The sequence below is a fragment of the Mustelus asterias genome, chromosome 16 (assembly GCF_964213995.1).
Source record: "Mustelus asterias chromosome 16, sMusAst1.hap1.1, whole genome shotgun sequence".
Classification (NCBI taxonomy): domain Eukaryota; kingdom Metazoa; phylum Chordata; class Chondrichthyes; order Carcharhiniformes; family Triakidae; genus Mustelus; species Mustelus asterias.
Window position 1 is genome coordinate 11,669,352 of NC_135816.1, and position 21,981 is coordinate 11,691,332.

A 21,981-nucleotide genomic window follows, 5' to 3' on the forward strand; every position below is an offset into this window, starting at 1 on the left:
CGTGTGTTTTCAGCCCCGGACTGGAAGAATGAGAAACAATCACCGTGTATTCTTTATGCAATGAATAAATCATGGATTTGCCATTGTCCATTTGAGTTTTGATTTGATGTAATTGGGTTACCTTAGCTCTGTGACTCACCGACAGACAGCCTGAAGAGACAAGCGAGGTTAAATTTGTTCTGTCAGTTGGAACAGTTATGTTTCAGCTGACATTTTAACAGCCCAATGTCCACTCCTCATTCTGCCCCTAATTTGGAGGTGATGTTACTTGAAATTGGCAGTTCTCTGGTAGTTTGGTAATCTCACTTCGTAATTCCACAAGCTGGAATGGGAACTGGAAAGGTGACACACGGGGGCTGTAGGGAACACTCTTGTGAAGTTTGAGGATAAACTGTGTAGAGGGAGCTTTACTCTGTATCTAACCCCGTGCTGTACCTGTCCTGGGAGTGTTTGATGGGGACAGTGTAGAGGGAACTTTACTCTGTATCTAACCCCGTGCTGTACCTGTCCTGGGAGTGTTTGATGGGGACAGTGTAGAGGGAGCTTTACTCTGTATCTAACCCCGTGCTGTACCTGTCCTGGGAGTGTTTGATGGGGACAGTGTAGAGGGAGCTTTACTCTGTATCTAACCCTGTGCTGTATCTGTCCTGGGAGTGTTTGATGGGGACAGTGTAGAGGGAGCTTTATTCTGTATTTAACCCTGTGCTGTACCTGTCCTGGGAGTGTTTGATGGGGACAGTGTAGAGGGAGCTTTACTCTGTATCTAACCCCATGCTGTACCTGTCCTGGGAGTGTTTGATGGGGACAGCGTAGAGGGAGCTTTACCCTGTATCTAACCCTTTGCTGTACCAGTCCTGGGAGTGTTTGATGGGGACAGTGTAGAGGGAGCTTTACTCTGTATCTAACCCCGTGCTGTACCTGTCCTAGGAGTGTTTGATGGGGACAGTGTAGAGGGATCTTTACCCTGTATCTAACCCCGTGCTGTCCCTGTCCTGGGAGTGTTTGATGGGGATAGTGGAGAGGGAGCTTTACTCTGTATCTCACCCCATGCTGTAACCTGTCCTGGGAGTGTTTGATGGGGACAGTGTAGAGGGAGCTTTACTCTGTCATCTGAAGTGATTGAAGGCTGATATATTAAAATATTCTATTCTCGATCAATATCATCTGTCATCTTGAAGTGAATAAAATTCTTTGGAAGTGAAGTGTCAGGATAAACAAAAGAACAAAATAAACCGCATCCAGGAATGAGGCAGAGTTCTGTGATATTTGATAGAACATTGAATAATCAAACATGCATATCCAACTGCTCCACGGAGAATGATTGAAGGAATGAACAGTATTTTATGTGCAGTGGGGCATGTGTAGTGAATCTTTTCTTGTGCACCCCTCAGGCAATGTCATCCTCTGAATATTTATCGGATTTCTCAAGAAAGAAAGGTTGGTTTTTATATAGAGTTGCGCACAGCCAATGGAGTTGTTTTAATTAGCGCAGCCACTGTTGTAATGCATGAAGCATGGTAGCCATTTTGTGCACAGCAAGCTCCCACAAACAGGAACAGGTTACATGTTTTTTGATGATCTTGTTTTAGGGACAAACATTGACACCAGGAAACGGGGGAGAATGAAGCTGTTCTTCGCCAGAGTCTGGGCCGTGACATTATTTACATCCACCTGACAGAACAAACAAGGCCTTGGTTTCATGTCCCATCTGAATGACAGTAACTCTGACAGTGCAGCACTCCCTCAGTACTGACCCTCTGACAGTGCAGCACTCTCTCAATACTGACCCTCTGACTGTGCGGCACTCCCTCAGTACCGACCCTCTGACAGTGCAGCACTCCCTCAGTACTGACCCTCTGACAGTGCAGCACTCCCTCAGTACTGACCCTCTGACAGTGCAGCACTCCCTCAGTACTGACCCTCTGACAGTGCAGCACTCCCTCAGTACTGACCCTCTGACAGTGCAGCACTCCCTCAGTACTGACCCTCTGACAGTGCAGCACTCCCTCACTACTGACCCTCTGACAGTGCAGCACTCCCTCAGTACTGACCCTTTGACAGTGCAGCACTCCCTCACTACTGACCCTCTGACAGTGCAGCACTCCCTCAGTACTGACCCTCTGACAGTGCAGCACTCCCTCAGTACTGACCCTCTGACAGTGCAGCACTCCCTCACTACTGACCCTCTGACAGTGCAGCACTCCCTCAGTACCGACCCTCTGACACTGCAGCACTCCCTCAGTACTGCACTGGAATGTCAGCCTTGGTTCTTGCTCTTGAGTCTCTGGAGTAGGAGTTGAAACCACAACCTCCTGACTCTGGGGTGAGAAGGTTGGCCACGGAGCCATGGCTGAGAACCCACAGACTCCACCTGTCAGCTGAATCAACACAGAGCAGGAAGCAATGAAAGGCAACTCATTCCAATTCTAAATGACAGCAGGAAGCGGCAGTGCCTGGCAGTGCCCGGAATCCTGCCAGGCGAGGAATGGTGAGATACACCACTCAGGCCCAGGATCCTGTTCACAGTTTGATTCACACGTTTGCGGAGTTAGTGGCTCAGGATCCAGTGATAGTCGATTGTCCACAGAGCAGCTCACTGTCTCTCTGCCGTCTCCCCCTGGCGTGTGCTTGTGAAGCGAATCTCACACAAGTTGCTGGTGCAGTACACGTCGGAGAGAAGCTGGGCAGCTTTACGTACCTTAGACCAGAAGACCAGAAGACATAGGTGCAGAATTAGGCCACTCGGCCCATCGAGTCTGCTCCACCATTCAATCATGGCTGATATTTTTCTCATCCCCATTCTCCTGCCTTTTCCCCATGACCCCTGATCCCCTCATCAATCAAGCTTCTACTCAAGCCAGGTGAACTCCCCCTTGTTTCTCTGCGCCATGACATTAGTACGGTGGCACAGTGGTTAGCACTGCTGCCTCACAGCGCCAGGGACCCGGGTTCGATTCCTGGCTTGGGGTCACTGTCTGTGTGGAGTTTGCACATTCTCCCCGTGTCTGCGTGGGTTTCCTCTGGTTGCTCCGGTTTCCTCCGTAAGACGTGCTGGTTAGGGTGCAGTGGCCGTGCTAAATTCTCCCTCAGTGTACCCGAACAGGCACCGGAGTGTGGCGACTAGGGGGTTTTCACAGTAACTTCATTGCAGTGTTAATGTTAGCCTACTTGTGATGATAATTAATACATTTAAAACTTTAAAACTATTTCTAAGGCCCAGGATCCTGTGGGTGGGATTTTCTGTGTCCTCCGCCCTCCCCGCAAATTGATGTTGTTGTTGAATCGTACAAAAGGCCGATATCTCCTTCACGGTGTTGAGGGGACAGAGCTGAGACAGGACTCCAGGTGGGGTCCGACCAGCCCTCCATTGTTGCACTTTTTCTCATTCCGAGAATATGTGGGCGTCACCAACAAGGTCAACGTTCATTGCCCATCCCTAATTGCCCCCTTCAGAAGGTCGTGGAGAGCCGCCTCCTTGAACCCGCTGCAGTCCGTGTGGTGTGAGAGTCCCAGGATTTTGACTCTGTCGTTCTCTCACTTGTCCTTTAAGGCGCCCCCTTAAAATTCACCTCTTTGGCCGACTTACCTCCCTCTGTGGCCCAGTGTCAAACCGAGTGAGGCTTTACAACGCTGCAGGCGTTATGGAAATTGCAAGTTGTTGTTGTTATTCCTGAGGAGCATTCCAAGTCTAAATCCAATTGGGGAATTCAAGGGAAACTGGTTCAGCCGGAGGGTCGGGAGAATGTGGAACTTGCCAGCACCGGGAATAAATTAGGGTGAATAGCACAAATATATTTAAGAGGAAGCTGGATAAGCACATCAAGGAGAAAGGAATAGAAGGATAGGATGTGATTGCACTGGAGGGGGCGCAGAGGAGATTCACCAGGATACTGCCTGGAATGGAACATTTAAGTTATGAAGAGAGGTTGGGTAGGCTTGGGTTGTTTTCAGTGGAGCAGAGAAGACTGAGGGGTGACCTGATTGAGGTGTACAAGATTATGAGAGACATGGAGAGAGTGGATAAGGAGCAGCTGTTCCCCTTCAGTTGAAGGGTCAGTCACGAGGGGACATCGGTTCATGGTGAGGGGCAGGAGGTTTAGGGGGAATGTGAGGAAAATCTTTTTTACCCAGAGGGTGGTGAGGGTCTGGAATGCGCTGCCTGAGAGAGTGGTGGAGGCGGGTTGCCTCACATCCTTTAAAAAGTACCTGGATGAGCACTTGGCACCATCATAACATTCAGGGTTATGGGCCAAGTGCTGGAGGATGGGATTAGGTGGGAGTTCAGGTGTTTCTATTGTGCCGGTGCAAACTCGATGGGCCGAAAGGCCTCTGCTGCGCTGTATGATTCTATGATTCTACAACAGGCTGCTGAGGTTGAATGAAGATGGTTAAGAGGGAACTATTCCAAAGCAGAAACACCAGTGTGAATGGGTGGGGCGTAACAGTCTATTGCTGTGCTGTAAATACTCTGTAACGGTGTCATACGCTGTGAGTTTTGTGTTCTAGGTATGTGATTAATGAATCTAACTTTGCCCGCTTTACAGGATAACTGGTGGGGAGCTCTTTGAGGACATTGTGGCACGTGAATATTACAGCGAGGCTGATGCCAGGTAGGTGCACAGTTTGAAAGCTGCGGCCAGCCCAATTACTGCCCCTTGCCTCGTGCTTTCTCTGATGCAGCTCTCCCCTGGAAGTATCTTGGCTGGAGTCAGTGCCATTGCCCAGTTGGTGGAATGCTTGATTCTGGGGGGATGGCGGGGGGGTGGGGGGGGGGCGGAGTTGAGGGGCTGTGGAGGAGGTGTGCAGCAGGGGGGAGCGGGGCAGGGGAGTTATTCGCAGATCAAATTGGCTTTTTGGGTGAATCATCGCACGAAAGGAAACCTCATTGAGCCATGTATGACTCCTGTCTACAATTGGCAGCAGTGAGAGGGGAACTAAGTCGACTCACTGGGCTGAAGTTAGAGTCATAGTCATAGAGTTTTACAGCACGGAAACAGGCCCTTCAGCCCAACTTGTCCATGCCCCCCCTTTTTTTTTAACCACACAACTCGTCCCAATTGCCCACATTTGGCCCATATCCCTCTATACCCATCTTACCATACAGTTCTGGTCGCCACACTACCAGAAGGATGTGGATGCTTTGGAGAGCATGTAGAAGAGGTTTACCAGGATGTTGCCTGGTCTGGAGGGCATTAGTTATGAGGAGAGGTTGGATAAACTCGGTTTATTCTCACTGGAATGACGGAGGTTGAGGGGCGACCTGATAGAGGTTTACAAGATTATGAGTGGCATGGACAGAGTGGATAGTCAGATGCTCTTTCCTAGGGTAGAAAATTCAAGTATTAGGGGACACAGGTTTAAGGTGCGTGGGGAAAAGTTTAGAGGAGATGCGTGAGGCAAGTTTTTTACACAGAGGGTGGTGAATGTCTGGCACGCTCTGCCCGGGGAGGTGGTGGGAGCAGGTACGATAGCGGCATTTAAGGGGCAACTAGACAGATACATGAATAGGATGGGAATGGAAGGATACGGACTCCGTAAGTGCATATGGTTTTAGTTTAGGCAGGCATCATGATCGACACAGGCTTGGAGGGTCGAAGGGCCTGTTCCTGTGCTTGTACTTTTTTTTGTTCTTCATTTTGTGTACCCATGTAACTATCTAAATGCTTTTTAAAAGACAAAATTGTACCCGCCTCTGCTACTACCTCTGGCAGCTTGTTCCAGACACTCACCACCCTGAGTGAAAAGATTGTCCCTCTGAATCCTTTTCTATCTCTCCCCTCTCACCTTAAACTTATGCCCTCGAGTTTTAGACTCCCCGACCTTTGGGAAAAGATATTGACTATCTAGCTGATCTATGACCCTCATTATTTTATAAACCTCGATAATATCACCCCTCAGCCTTCTACGCTCCAGAGAAAAAAGTCGCAGTCTATCCAGCCTTGCCTTATAACTCAAACCATCAAGTCTCGGTAGCGTCCGAGTAAATCTTTTCTGCACTCTTCCTAGTTTAATAATATCCTTTCTATAATATGGTGACCAGAACATGGATGGGCACAGGAATGGAAGTTGGCCATTCAGTCCCACAAGCCCATTCCAAAATGTATAGAATCATACAATTCTACAGCATTAGTCCCTTCATCATTCTCCTGAGGCAGTGCCCCAGTATCGAGGATGCCTTCCTTCCACTCATTGGGTTCTGAGATGATTGATAATTCCAGTGCACCATCTTCAGGCTCTGCCACTTGCGGGGCAGGTGGTACTTGAAGGGTTGGGCGGATGGGTTGGTTGGAGGTTTGTGAGCTCCCTCTGCAGCCTCGACTTCACCTCTGCACATTCCCAGCCCCAATGTGCTCCCCGCTCCTTCCCGAAGGGGCCTTCCCCATTTTGGTCGGTCACAAGCCAGGGTGTCCCTTGTGGTCGGCAGGGAGGTTCCACCTCTTCATGTGGCCATCTGGGTTCTGAGTGTGGCCCACAAGACATTTTGCTGACTATTTTGTTGCCACATTCTGCTGATTTATATCTGTGTAGTTTATTTCCTGTCGGTGTGACTGAAGTGATTCGCACGTAAAGCAAGGGCGAGTGAAGTGAGGTGCGTGCTGATTGCTCACAACATTGACTGTGAGAGCCGCGCGCTCCCTCTGTGCCCAAAGTGTCAATATTTCTTCTGTTTTTACCATTCGAAGTTGATGACAGTTCCATTAATGTATAAATGATTCAGTATTTTCTATAACCCATCATGAAATATTCATGTAATGTGTATTAAATGTATTTAATCTAATTCGTGGGTCTGTGGTGAGTGATCAAGCCCCATTTCAATCTTGCGGCCCACTGAGATGAAGGAGGGCCACTCACACAGCCCACGCACCAGCCGAGGTTATCCCATTACTCTTTCAGGACATTCCGAAAGTGTTCCTGCTGATGTCCTGCCTATTCCGGCTCTTTGGAAGAGCTATCCAATCGGTCTCACCCTACGCTCTCCCTGCAGTTTCTTCCTGTTTGAGAATTTATCCGATTTGCTTTTGAATGTTAACACGGAATCGGCTTCCGCCAGCCTCCCAGCCCCACATTCCCGATCACACCAGCTCCCTGTCATCGTCTCGCCCCTGCCTTCTTCCATCTTAAACAAAGAACAATACAGCACAGGAACAGGCCCTTCGGCCCTCCAAGCCCGCGCCGCTCCCCGGTCCAGGATTGAATCCTGAATCCAGGATCCCCGCCCAATTTTCCAGCCTATCTACATACCAATATCCTATCCACCGAGCTGTCCCTCACAGCTACGATGCTTTTGTTCATTACAACCTATTAACTCACCCCCACCCCCCCATTCCAGACCATGTTTCTAACCTTTCTAAACTTGTGTTTTCCGATTACAGGGCCGGAATTTTCCGGCCATTCACTCCCCGCTCCCGCTGTAAACGAGGTCGGAGCATTTGGCGCTGAGCCAAATCTCCGTTCATGGTAGTGAGTCCAGAGAATCCCGCCGGCGTAAACGGCCGCAACATCCCAGCCCAGATCCTTCTGCAAATGGAAATAGTTTCTCCCTATTTACACAACAAAATCTTCACGAACATCCCTGTCACATCTCCCTTTAACCTTTTTCGCTCTGAGGAGGCAGTCCCTCTGACTGCATCTTTCTCCCCCCAAGTTACGTATACCTTTGAATGAAAACTCCCACTGATTTATTTCCCTCTTTATGGACAGTAAGTAGTCTCACAACACCAGGTTAAAGTCCAACAGGTTTATTTGGTAGCACGAGCTTTCGGAGCGTTGCCCCTTCATCAGGTGAGTGCGGGATTGGGTTCACAAACAGGGCATATATAGACACAGACTCAATTTACAAGATAATGGTTGGAATGCGAGTCTTAACAGGTAATCAAGTCTTTGCAGGTGCAGATCCTCTGTATGGACACTGACTGGAGGATCGAGGCTCTATTAATTTTCTTTAGCAATATATCAGCTCAATATACCACTCAGTCTGCCCCAATTGGAGGCGGCACAGTGGTTAGGACTGCTGCCTCACAGCGCCAGGGACCCGGGTTCGATTCCTGGGTTGGGTCACTGTGGAGTCTACACGTTCTCCCCGTGTCTGCGTGGGTTTCCTCCGGGTGCTCCAGTTTCCTCCCACAGTCCAAAGATGTGCGTGTTAGGTGGATTGGCCATGCTAAATTGCCCTTCGTGTCAGGGGGATTGGCTGGGTAAATACATGGGGTTATGGGGATTGGGCCTGGGTGGAATTGTGGTCAGTGCAGACTTGATGGGCCAAATGGCCTCCTTCTGCACTGTAGGATTCTATGAAATTCTATGACTACCCAAGAGTAGGCCCATTCACCTATAGGGTGGGATTTTCCAGCCAGGCGTGCCCCATGCTGGAAATTCCCACCTGAGGTCAACAGACCTTTGAATTGTTCCACCGAACTTCCTGTCCCGCTCACTCCGATTCCCACGGCAGGCGGGATGGGAAAATTCCACGCCATGGAGCGATGGTCACTTCTTCACACCACCCACAGCGCTCCCCGGGAGTCTGGTCACCTCTCTCCCAGGGACAGGAATATCAGGCAAACCATACTCGCACGGGATATATGACATCATGACCTCATTATAGCCAGTCGACAGCTCTGGAAGGGGCCCTTTGGGATAAACGGATCCCAAACCAGATGAAGCATGAAACTAGATGCAAATCCTTTTCTTGATAGTTCCGTTACTCACAGAATGCATCATTGTACATGTCTGCCTCCTACCCCTGAACTCAGTGCTCCCGCTGTCCCACTTATACACTCGTTTAAAACCAAAACAAAACTAAGAAACCAATGAAAGGGACACTGTAACAAAAAGACCAACTGTAAAGGAAGCTTATCAAATTAAACGAAAATAGTGTTCTCAGGGCAGATGATTCACTCCAGCACCCGTAGCATCCACTGGTCACGGAAGGCCCGAAGCATACCAGCGGATACCGCATGCTCCCTCTCCATGGACACCTGGACACAAGCATAGCCATGGAAGAGGGACAGAGAGTGAGTTCGAATGACCCCCTCAACCGGGGCATAGTGTGGTGGCACGGTGTCACGGTAATTAGCACTGCTGCCTCACAGTGCCAGGGACCTGGGTTCGATTCCCGGCTCGGGTCACTGTCTGTGCGGAGTCTGCACGTTCTCCCCGTGTCTGCGTGGGTTTCCTCGGGGTGCTCCGGTTTCCTCCCACAGTCTGAAAGCCGATAGGTGCATTGGCCGTGCTAAATTCTCCCTCAGTGTATCCGAACAGGTGCCTGAGTGTGGCGACTCGGGGATTTTCACAGTAACTTCATTACAGTGTTAATGTAAGCCTACGTGTGACACTGATAAATAAAATAAAATTTTTAAAAAACTATGAAGGTATGTTTTGTCTGTATAGCGCGCAAGAAACAATACTTTTCACTGTATCCCAATACATGAGACAATAATAAATCAAATCAGATCAAATCAAAATAAGCACACAGGCAGTAAAAAGGCAAATGATATGTTGGCCTTCATAGCGAGAGGATTGAGTACAGGAGCAGGGATGTCTCCCTGTTGTACAGAGTCTTGGTGAGGCCACACCTGGAATATTGTGCACAGTTTTGGTCTCGTTATCTGAGGAAGGATGTTCTTGCTCTAGAGGGAGTGCAGAGAAGGTTTACCAGACTGATTCCTGGGATGGCGGGACTGACGCATGAGGAGAGATCTAGTCAATTAGGATTATATTCTCTGGAGTTCAGAAGAATGAGGGGGAGCTCATAGAAACCTCTAAAATTCTAATAGGATTAGACAGGGTAGATGCAGGGAGGATGTTCCTGATGGTGGGGGTGTCCAGTACCAGGGGTCACAGTCTGAGGATTCGGGGTAGGCCATTTAGGATTGAGATGAGGAGAAATTTCTTCACCCAGAAAGTGGTGAGCCTATGGAATTCACTGCCACAGAAACTAGTTGAGGCCAAAACATTGTATATTTTCAAGAAGGAGTTAGATATAGCTCTTGGGGCGAAGGGGATCAGAGGATATGGGGGGAAAATGGGATCAGGCTATTGAGTTGGATGATCAGCCATGATGAGTGATGGTCAATTGTAAAGCCAAAAGGTTCGTTAATGTCCTTTAGGGAAGGAAATCGGCCGTCCTTACCCGGTCTGGCCCACATGTGACTCCAGACCCGCAGCAATGTGGTTGACTCTTAACTGCCCTCTGGAAATGGCCTAGCGAGACACTCAGTTCAGGGGCAATTAGGGACGGGGAACAAAAACTGGCCCAGCCAGCGAGACCCACCTCCCCTGAAATAATAAATTAAAAATCAAGCACAAGGTGTTCAAAATCATGAACTGTTTTGGCAAAGTAAATAAAAAGAAATAGTCTCTCGGGGTCGTTAACATAAATTCCAGATAATAGGGAAGAGAAGCGGGGGAGAGAGATGGAAAGTATTCTTTTACATAGCGAGGTGTTGTGATCCAAAATGCCCTCCCTGAAAGATCGGTGGAGGCAGATTCAATCCTAACAATAGAAAAAATTCCTTTCAAAAGGGAACAGGATAAATTCCAGAAGGGAAAGAAATTGTAGGAAAAAGCAAGCATAAGGGATTATTGGATAACCCGACCAAATCAACAGCCCAGAGCAGACTGAATCTTCTCCATCTGTGTGGTAAGAGCCCAGGTTAATATTGGCTCAGCCAGTCGAGATAACGTGTGTCATGTTCTGTACAAGTTCTAGTAATGAATCTTTTCTCTTCCCCTTGGATTTTTTTGTACAGTCACTGCATCCAACAGATCCTGGAGGCTGTTCTACATTGTCATCAGATGGGAATCGTGCATCGTGACCTCAAGGTGAGCTACACCAACACTTTGTTCGCTGAGCACGTCCACCAGCTCGTTCTGGCAGATCAGTCATCTTAAGGCCCTGGAGAGGGTATGGGGGAGATTAACCCAGAGATAAGGGACTTCATTTATTTACATGGGGATTATTCTCCTTGTCAAAGCCAAACCCTGGGGTGGATGTTTATGATCCCACGACACTATTTTGAACAAGAGCAGACGGCAGCTCTCCCCACTATCCTGGGATCATTATTGATCACTCAACCAACAGCACTGATCATTCTCCTGTTCCCGTTACCGGGAGCTTGCTGTGCTATCTGGCTGCCATGTTGGTGACATGGCAATATTTCTCTAGACGTGGTTAACTGGAGATTTATGCCAGAATTTTACTGCCTCACCTGCCGGAGGCTCGTAGGATCCCACCTCAGGCCAACGGAGAATGCCGTTACGCGAGCCTTACTCGCCCTGATTCCAGGGCAGGCGTGCCAGTAACATTCCGACATTAATGTCCTTTAGGGAAGGAAATCTGCTGTCATTACCCGGTCTGGCCAGATCCACAGCAATGTGGTTGACTCTTAAATGCCCTCAGTGATGGGCAATAAGAATGCTGGCCCAGCCAGTGACCCCCACATCCCATGAACAAATAAAAAAATGTGATAGAGATGGTTCAAAATTATAATTGGTTTTGACTGGATGAACAAAAAGAATTGTTTCCATTGGAGGGGTGTGCAGAGGAGTGGGGTGGTGATGCTGTAGGGGAGGGGAGGGGGGGGGGGTAACCAGAGGGCACAGATTTAAGACGGTTCACAAAGAAAGCACAGAGAGGCGAGGAGAACCTTTTGACGGAATGAGTTGTTCTGTTCCCAAAGGGATGGTGGAAGCAGATAGTAATTTTCAAAAAGGGAAAATCCAGTCCAAAGATGTGCGGGTTAGGTTGATTGGCCATGTTAAAAAAACTGCCCCTTAGTGTCCTGAGATGTGTAGGTTAGAGGGATTAGTGGGTAAAATATGTAGGGATATGGGAGTAGGGTCTGGGTGGGATTGTGGTCGGTGCAGACTCGATGGGCCGAATGGCCTCTTTCTGTACTGTAGGGTTTCTATGATGATGATTTCGGAATTGGATAAATGGTTGGAAAGGAAAGGATTCACAGGCTTACGGGAAAAGAACAGGGGAATGAAACAAACTGAAAAATCCTTTCAAAGATCCGACTGGTCTCTCACTATCTCCCATCGGTAAACTTCCAGCCATCCACACCTCTGCTGCCCATTCACTGAGTGGGGTGGATTTTTCCAGGAATCGTAGCGGGCGAGAGGCGAACCATGGAAATGTCCGTTGACCTCGGGTGGGATTTTCGAGTTTCGGGGTGAATGCGGCCAGAAAATCCCGCCCCACATCCCATTCAGCCAGCGCCCCTGTGATGCGGCCCACACTGTCTTTGGGTTAAGCAACACCTCCATTTAAAAATGTGCATTCTTGTTTTCAAATCCCCTCACTGTCTCACTCCCTCCCTCACTGAGAGCACTGTGCCTCATATGCATCCTTGGTTTTAATTACTTCAGCCGCTCAGTACCCAACCTCTGGAACCCTTTCCCTACACGTCTGCTTCCATAACTCTCTTTTCTATTTTTAAGATGCTCCCTAAATTCCATCCCTTTGACCAAGCTTTTGGTGTTCTAGCCCCTCCTCATGTGGACAATTTACATTCATAATGCACCTTTAACGTAAGGGAGATGGGGTTGCCGTGGTAATGTCACTGGATCAATCATCCAGAGGCTACTGAGAACGTGTACAAATCACCGTGGCAATTGGCGCAACTTAAATTCAATTAATTAAAGTTTAAAAAGTTTATTTATTAGTCACAAGTAAGGCTTACATTAACACTGCAATGAAGTTACTGTGAAATTCCCCTAGTCGCCACACTCCGGCGCCTGTTCGGGTCAATGCACCCTAACCAGCACGTCTTTCAGAATGTGGGAAGAAACCGGAGCACCCGGAGGAAACCCACGCAGACACGAGGAGAATGTGCAAACGCCACACAGACAGTGATCCAAGCCAGGAATTGAACCCGGGTCCCTGGCGCTGTGAGGCAGCAGTGCTAACCACTGTGCCACCCTTTTAGGGATGGGCAATAAATGCTGGCCAGCCAGTGACGCGCATGTCCAAGGAATGAATTAAAAAATCAGTAAAATTCTGGGATTGAAAGCTAGTCTCAGTAATGGTGACCATGGATCTATCAGTGATTATTGTAAAACCCTTCTGCTTCACTAATGTCCTTTAGGGAAGGAAATCTGCCGTCCTTACCCGGTCTGGCCCACATGTAACTCCAGAGCCACGGCAATGTGGTTGATTGAACTAAACTGGTCTCAAGGGAAGGGCAATAACTGTGGATCTTGCCAGTGACGCCCACGTCCCACAAACGACCAAACAAAAAGTCAAACTTCCCAAGATGCTTCACAGGAGTGTAGCAAACAAAATTCAACACTGAGACACATGACGAGGTATTCGGTCAAAAGCTTCACAGTATCCCTACAGTATAGAAGGAGGCCATTCAACCCATCGAGTCTCTACTGACCACAAACCAACCCAGGCCCTAGTCCCGTAACCCTCATTTATCCTGCTAATTCCCCGGACACAAAGGAGCAATTTATCCTGGCCAATCAACCTAACCTGCACATCTTTGTACAGTGGGAGGAAACCGGAGCACCTGGAGCAAAGCCACACAGCCACGGGGAGACTCCACACAGACAGTGACCCGAGGCCGGAATTGAACCCGGGTCCCTGGTGCTGTGAGACAGCAGTGCTAACTACTGTGCTACCGTGCTGCCAAAATCTTGATCAAAGAGCCTCTCAAAGGAGGAATGAGGTGGTAACAGATTAGCAGGAATGCTAATAAATCCTCCCTGATACACTCACTCCACACCCTCCCTCCCTGATACACTCACTCCACACCCTCCGTCCCTGATACACTCACTCCACACCCTCCCTCCCTGATACACTCACTCCACACCCTCCATCCCTGATACACCCACTCCACACCCTCCCTCCCTGATACACCCACTCCACACCCTCCCTCCCTGATACACTCACTCCACACCCTCCATCCCTGATACACCCACTCCACACCCTCCCTCCCTGATACACCCACTCCACACCCTCCATCCCTGATACACCCACTCCACACCCTCCATCCCTGATACACCCACTCCACACCCTCCCTCCCTGATGTACTCACTCCACATCCTCCCTCCCTGATACACCCACTCCCTCCTTGATACACTCACTGCAGTGTTCATTGCAGTGTTAACGTAAGCCTTACTTGTGACTAATAAATCAACTTCACTTCACTCACTCCACACCCTCCCTCCCTGATACACTCACTCCACACCCTCCCTCCCTGATGCACTCACTCCACACCCTCCCTCCCTGATACACCCACTCCACACCCTCCCTCCCTGATGCACTCACTCCACACCCTCCCTCCCTGATACACTCACTCCACACCCTCCCTCCCTGATACACTCACTCCACACCCTCCCTCCCTGATACACTCACTCCACACCCTCCCTCCCTGATACACTCACTCCACACCCTCCCTCCCTGATACACTCACTCCACACCCTCCCTCCCTGATACACTCACTCCACACCCTCCCTCCCTGATACACACACTCACCCCCCACTCCGGCAACCTCCCTCTTTCTATCATAAAGCCCCAAGCTTTCCAGATCTCCTGTTAAATAAGTTAAGTGCCCATGATGTTACAGGTAAGATCCTGGCATGGATAGAGGATTGGCTGACTGGCAGAAGGCAGAGAGTAGGGATAAAGGGGTCTTTCTCAGGATGGCAGCTGGTGACTGGGGTCGGTGCTGGGACCACAACTTTTCACAATATACATTAACGATTTGGAGGAAGGAACTGAAGGCACTGTTGCTAAGTTTGCAGATGATACAAAGATATGTAGAGGGGCAGGTAGTATTGAGGAAGCAGGGGGGCTGCAGAAGGACTTGGACAGGTTAGGAGAGTGGGAAAAGAAGTGGCAGATGGAATACAATGTGGAAAAGTGTGAGGTTATGCACTTTGGAAGGAGGAATGGAGGCATAGACTATTTTCTAAATGGGAAAATGCTGAGGAAATTAGAAACACAAAGGGACTTGGGAGTCATTGTTCAAGATTCACTTAAGGTTAACGTACAGGTTCAGTTGGCAGTTAGGAAGGTAAATGCAATGTTAGCATTCATGTCGAGAGGGCTAGAATACAAGAGCAGGGATGTACTTCTGAGACTGTATAAGGCTCTGGTCAGATCCCATTTGGACTATTGTGAGCAGTTTTGGGCCCCATATCGAAGGAAGGATGTGCTGACCTTGGAAAGGGTCTAGAGGAGGTTCACAGGAATGATCCCTGGACTGAAGAGTTTGTTGTATGAGGAACAGTTGAGGACTCTGGGTCTGTACTTGTTGGAGTTTAAAAGGATGAGGGGGGACCTTATTGAAACTTACAGGATACTGCGAGGCCTGGATAGAGTGGACGTGGAGAGGATGTTTCCACCAGTAGGAAAATCTAGAACCAGAGGGCACAACCTCAGGCTAAAGGGACGATCCTTTAAAACAGAGATGAAGAGGAATTTCTTCAGCCAGAGAGTCGTGTATCTGTGGAACTCTTTGCTGCAGAAGGCTGTGGAGGCCAGGTCATTGAGTGTCTTTAAGACAGAGATAGATAGGTTCTTGATTAATAAGAGGATCAGGAGTTATGGGAAAAAGGCAGGAGAATGGGGATGAGAAAAATATCAGCCATGATTGAACGGCGGAGCAGACTCGATGGGCCGAGTGGCCTAATTCTGTTCCTATGTCTTATGGTCTTATGGTCTAACATCAGGCAAAGGGAATGCAGAAATCTGGCTCTCTCTATTACTCTGTTCCCAAACAGCTCGAGAGGTTGCGAATCAATTTAAAATTTCAAAACTAAGTTTGTTCGGTTTTTGTCGATTCGGGCTATTAAGGGTTAACAAACCAGGGCGAGTGGATGGGGTTAAATATGGATCACCCGTGATCTAACTGAATAGCCAAACTGTCTTGAGTGGCTGAATTTGATTTGATTTGATTTATTATTGTCACATGTATTAACATACAGTGAAAGGTATTGTTTCTTGCGCGCTATACAGACAAAGCATACCGTTCATAGAGAAGGAAAGGATTGAGTGCAGAATGTAGTGTTACAGTCATAGCTAGGGTGTAGAGAAAGACCAGCTTAGTGTGAGGTAGGTCCATCCTGTTCCTTTTCAGTGAAATTATGTTTCTCCTCTCACTAAACCTCTCCCAGTCTTTCAACGCCAGAGGAATTTTAATGGTTAATTCATGAGGAAATACACTGGGAAGCTTTCAATTTCCATTCCACCTTTACCCTGCACTCTGGGTTAATTAGCTTCTAGATCTTTGGCGAGCTTTCACTCTATGGGGGAGGCTGTCCGTGTGACATTGCCATCTCATTTGCATACTCCCACTCTAAACCTGAATCAAACAGCAGCACTCCAGATTTAAAGCTACAATCCCCAACATTTTCCCTCCCTTGCGTCGTGGGCAATTGATTCTGCTCGAGTTAATAACAACAACAACAACTCGCACTAGCGTAGTAAACTGACCCCAGGTCACCCATCCACACAGGAGACACTAAGACTGATCTACTGAGTATTTTCAGCCTTTTCCAATTGTATTTCGGATTTCCAATATTTTTCCTTTGTATTGAGGCAGGTGTTGGTCAAAGAGGTAGGTTTTTAGGAATTCTACTAAAGACCATAGAGAGAGAGAGAGAAGGGGAGAGAGACCGAGAGGTTTAGAGAGGGGATTCCGGAGCTTGGGACCCAGGCAGCTGAAGACGGGGGCGACACGGTGGCACAGTGGTTAACACTGCTGCCTCGCAGCTCTCGAGACCTGGGTTCGATTCCCGGCTTGGGTCACTGTCTGTGTGGAGCTTGCACGTTCTCCCCGTGTCTGCGTGGGTTTCCTCCGGTTTCCTCCCACGGTCCAAAGATGTACAGGTTAGGTTGATTGGCCATGCTAAATTGCCCCTTAGTGTCCCGGGATGTGTAGGTTAGAGGGATTAGCGGGGTAAATGTGTTTGGGTTGTGGGGATAGGGTGAGATGAGTGTTTTCCATTCCTAGCCCAGAATCTCTGAGGTACCATCATGTTATCTGTGGTGTAGGTCAAATGTACTTTCCAGGCTTCTGTTTCAGGAGCCTACAGTCTAAAGAATACCCATACTATTTGCCCAGTATGACTTTGCAAGGTTGTAAATGGTAAATCAGTCATATATGTCAGGGATTGTTCTCGATGGGCCGAATGCCTCCTTCTGCACTGTAGGGATTCTTTCTATGTTTCTACATAGCCAACAAGGGTGGAGCAGTGAAAGTTGGATTTGCACATGAGGCCAGAATTGAAGGAGCGCAAGACCCCCCCCCCCAGGCTGAAGCACATCATCAGTTCTCACGCGGACACCCAGCTCCACCTCAGCACCACCGCTCTCTCAACTCCTCCAATGTTGCTGAAGCACCAGGCAGCTTATCCAGCACAGTCTGAGTACAGATTTACTCCAGTTCAATATTTGGAAGACCGAAGGCATTGCTTTCAGTCCCCGCTCCAAACCCCACTCCTTAGCAACCAACTCCACCCCTTTCCCTAACAACAATCTAAAACTAGGCCAGGAGGTTTGTTTGATGTTGGATCACCATACCGGAAAGACGATGGCCTCGTGGTATAATCGCTAGGCTATTCATAGAATCATAGAAACCCTACAGCGCAGAAGGAGGCCATTCGGCCCATCGAGTCTGCGCCGACCACAATCCCACCCAGGCCCTATCCCCGTAACCCCACACATTTACCCTGTTGGTCCCTCTGACACGAAGAAGCAATTTAGCATGGCCAATCCACCTAACCCGCACAACTTTGGAGTGTGGGAGGAAACCGGAGCACCCGGAGGAAACCCATGCAGGAGAATGTGCAAACTCCACACAGCCAGTGACCCAGCTAACATTCTGGGGACCCGGCTTCGAATCCCGCCACGGCATGTGGTGGAATTTGAATCCAATAAAAAAAATCTGGATTTAAGAATCTACTGATGACCATGAAACCATTGTCAATTGCCAGGAAAACCTATCCGGCTCACTAACATCCTTTAGGGAAGGAAATCTGCTGTCCTTACCTGGTCTGGCCTACATGTGACTCCAGAGACACAGCAATGTGGTTGACTCTCAACTGCCCTCTGAAATGGCCGAGCGAGACATTCAGTCCAATGGGAACGAGGGATGGGAAATAGATGCTGACCAACCAGCAGCACCCATGACCAATGAATTAATATATATGGTGAAGGAGCAGCACGCCGAAAGCACGTGGTTCCAAATATACCTGTCGGACTTTAACCTGGTTCTTACTGTACATTCACACTGCAATGAAGTTGCTGTGAAAATCCCCTAGTCACCTCACCCCGGCGCCTGGAGTACACTGAGGGAGAATTTAGCACGGCCAATGCACCCTAACCAGTAGCAGGTGCTCAGTAAGACCACAGGTGGGAAAAGAGGTGAACGAGGAAAAAGATCAAAAGAAATGCTCTATGATAGGTGGAGAGCAGGAGTGATTAACTGAAAATGAAAAAGAGACTGTGAACCCCTTCGAAAGGTCAACAAAGCAATTGAATAATTCCTTGACGACCATGCCGACACTATAGTTAAGAAAGCCCACCAACGCCTCAACTTTCTCAGAAGACTAAGGAAATTTGGCATGTCAACGAAGACTCTCACCAACTTTTACAGATGCACCATAAAAAGCATTCTTTCTGGTTGTATCACAGCTTGGTATGGCTCCTGCTCTGCCCAAGACCACAAGGAACTACAAAAGGTCATGAATCTAGCCCAATCCATCACGCAAACCAGCCTCCCATCCATTGACTCTGTCTACACTTCCCGCTGCCTCGGCAAAGCAGCCAGCATAATTAAGGACCCCACGCACCCCAGACATTCTCTCTTCCACAGTCTTCCTTCGGGAAAAATTTACAAAAGTCTGAGGTCACGTACCAACCGACTCAAGAACAGCTTCTTCCCTGCTGCCGTCAGACGTTTGAATGGACCTACCTCGCATTAAGTTGATCTTTCTCCACACCCTAGCTATGACTGTAACACTACATTCTGCACTCTCTCCTTTCCTTCTCTATGGACAGTATGCTTTGTCTGTGTAGCACGCAAGAAACAATACTTTTCACTGTATGTTAATGCATGTGACAATAATAAATCAAATCAAAAGGTGCCAGCCATGGCCAAGCGGATGTCATGGTCTCCTCGGAGACACAAGATTCTGTGTTCAACTCCCATTGCTGCGTTTGGGTGCAAACTCCAGGATTAGTATCATCGATCATCTCGTCATTATCATACTGCTGCGTGTGGGATCTTGCTGTGCGGGACTTGACTGAGGGGTTGTCCTATACAACAGCGGCTGCACTCCATTGGCTCAAAAGTGCTTTGAAATGTCTCGTGGTCGTGAAAAGCGCTATATAAATTCAAAACTTTCTTTCCTTGTTGAATTGATTGCAGTAACGCCCCAGTGGGTTAGCACAGAGTCTTAACACTGAACTAACATGGTTCCCTTCATTTCACTCTTTGATCTTTGCTGTGGAAGAATGGGTGATAATTTCTTTTATTCATTTATGAGATGTCTGAGCCAGCATTTATTGCCCATCCCTAGTTGCCCTTGAGAATCTGGTGGTGGGCTGCCTTCTCGAACTGCTGCAGTCCACGTGATGTAGGTACACCCACAATGGCTGCTCCCAGAGTCCAAAGATGTGCAGGTTAGGTGGACTGGCCATGCTAAATTGCCCCTTAGTGCCAGGGGAATTAGCAGTGTAAATACGTGGGTTACAGGGATAGGGCTTGGGTTGGATTGTTGTCGATGCAGGTTTGATGGGCCAAATGGCCTCCTTCTATGATCCTATGATTTGGGAGCTAAAAGGAGATCTACACATGGAAACAGAAGGTGTGGGTGAGGTATCAAATGAGTACTTTGCACCTGTCAATACTAAGGAAGAGGATGTTGCCTAAGTCAGAGATTGTGCAGATGCTGGATGGGTTAAACATTGATAAAGAGGGGAGTTCAGAAAGAGTGCTCTTACTTACAAAGGGACCTTATCCCTCTATTCCCATCCTATTTATGTATTTGTCAAGATGCCCCTTAAAAGACACTATCGTATCTGCTTCCACTATCCCCCCCAGCAAAGAATTCCAGGCACCCACCACCCTCTGTGTAAAAAGTCTGCCTCGTACATCGCCTTTAAACCTTGCCCCTCGCACCTTAAACCTGTGCCCCCTAGTAATTAACCCTTCCACCCTGGGAAAAAGCTTCTGACTATCCACTCTGTCCATGCCTCTCATAATCTTGTAAACTTCTATCAGGTCGCCCCTCAACCTCCGTCGTTCCAGTGAGAACAAACCAAGTTTCTCCAACCTCTCCTCATAGCTAATGCCCTCCATACCAGGCAACATCCTGGAAAATCTTTTCTGTACCCTTTCCAGAGCGTCCACATCCTTCTGGTAGTGCAGATAAGTCACCAGGACAGGAGGGACACATCCTAGGATGATGAGGGAAGTATGGGTTGGAATTGAGGAGGTGCTGGCCATGATCTTCCTTGGATATGGAGAGTGGGTTTATGTGCCAGAAGAGTGGAGAACTGCAAATGTTACTGCACCCTTGTTCAGGAAAGTGTGCGAAGGGTGAGTCCAGCATCTGCGGACCAGCCAGTTTAATCCCAGAGACGGATTTGATAAATGATAATCCAGGCCAACATTCAGCTGCTTGAACCCGCATTCATTAATTAGGGAACACCAGCATGGATCACTAAAGATAAATCAGGTTTCACTAACGTGTTTGAGTTTTTATTGATTGAGGGTAATGTGATTGATGTGGTGTACATGGACTTAAAGTATCACATAATAGGCTTACCAGCCTGTGGAATCGAAGAGACAGTGGCAGCACGGATACAAAATTGTCAGAAGGACAGAAAGCATGTGGTGGTTTCAGACATGAGGAATCTAGACAGAGTGTAATAAGGCCTCAGAGGCGGAAGTCCCTTCACCAGAATTCCTTTATTTACAAGATCCAACAACACGACACAGAGTGCTCTCGGTGTGCAGTCTACATCCGGAGTGCCAGAGGAACTGACACTCCTGTTTAACTACAGAGCATGGGGCTCCCTGATTGGACCATCAATTTGGAGGGAACTCTTTTAGAGTTCCAAGCAAATAAACAAAATCAAATTAACTCAGGGACAACTCAAAAGGGGCAGCTCCCTAAAAGGAGGGGAACCGCCCAAAACAAAAAACAAAGTGGAAAGGAAACTTAAAACATCAAATTAAAATGTGATTAAAGGGGTGAATAATACACTCCAGTCCCTGCGGTGCCCAGCGGGCACAGAAGGCATCAACGGTGCCCTCGGACACCTCATGCTCCCTCTCCAGGGACACCCAGCCACAAATGTAGCCACAGTAGAGGGACAGATAGATTGGATGACCCCCTCGATCGCCCGCTGCCTGGACCTGTAGATAGCTAAGGAGAATGATAGGTCTGACCCAAAAGTTAAAATTCTAAATTGGGGCAAGGCCAATTTTGATGGTATCAGGCAGGAACTTTCAAAAGTTAATTGGGGGAGTCTCTGGGAAGGCAAAGGGACGTCTGGTAAGTGGCAGGCTTTCAAAAGTGTGTTAACCAGGGTTCAGGGTAAATACATTCCTCTTAGAGTGAAGAGCAAGACTGGCAGAAGTCGGGAACCCTGGATGACTTGGGATATTGAGGCCCTGGTCAAGAAGAAGAAAGAGACACATGACATGCATGGGCAGCTGGGATCAAGTGAATCCCTTGGAGAGTATAGGGGGTGTAGGAGTAGAGTTAAGAGAGAAATCAGAAGGGAAAAAAGGGGACATGAGATTGCTTTGGCAGATAAGGCAAAGAAGAATCCAAAGAGCTTCTACAATACATAAAGGACAAACAAGTAACAAGGGAGAGAGTAGGGCCTCTAAGGATCAACAAGGCCATCTATGTGTGGATCCTAAATGAATATTTCTCATCAGTATTTACTATTGAGAAAAGCATGGCTGTTAGGGAACTTGGGGAAATAAATAGTGATATCTTGAGGAGTGTACA

The 21,981-nt window shown here is 48.3% G+C and overlaps 1 protein-coding gene across 1 annotated transcript in view; it reads left to right on the forward strand.

The window, feature by feature from the left end:
• LOC144505449 (calcium/calmodulin-dependent protein kinase type II subunit alpha) overlaps positions 1 to 21,981 on the forward strand; it is a 223,621-nt gene that overhangs the window by 152,649 nt on the left and 48,991 nt on the right. The window contains exons 5-6 of the mRNA XM_078231553.1: positions 4,545 to 4,610; positions 10,749 to 10,821. Of these exons, the coding sequence (XP_078087679.1) occupies positions 4,545 to 4,610; positions 10,749 to 10,821 (139 nt within the window). The remainder of the gene's footprint in view (positions 1 to 4,544; positions 4,611 to 10,748; positions 10,822 to 21,981) is intronic.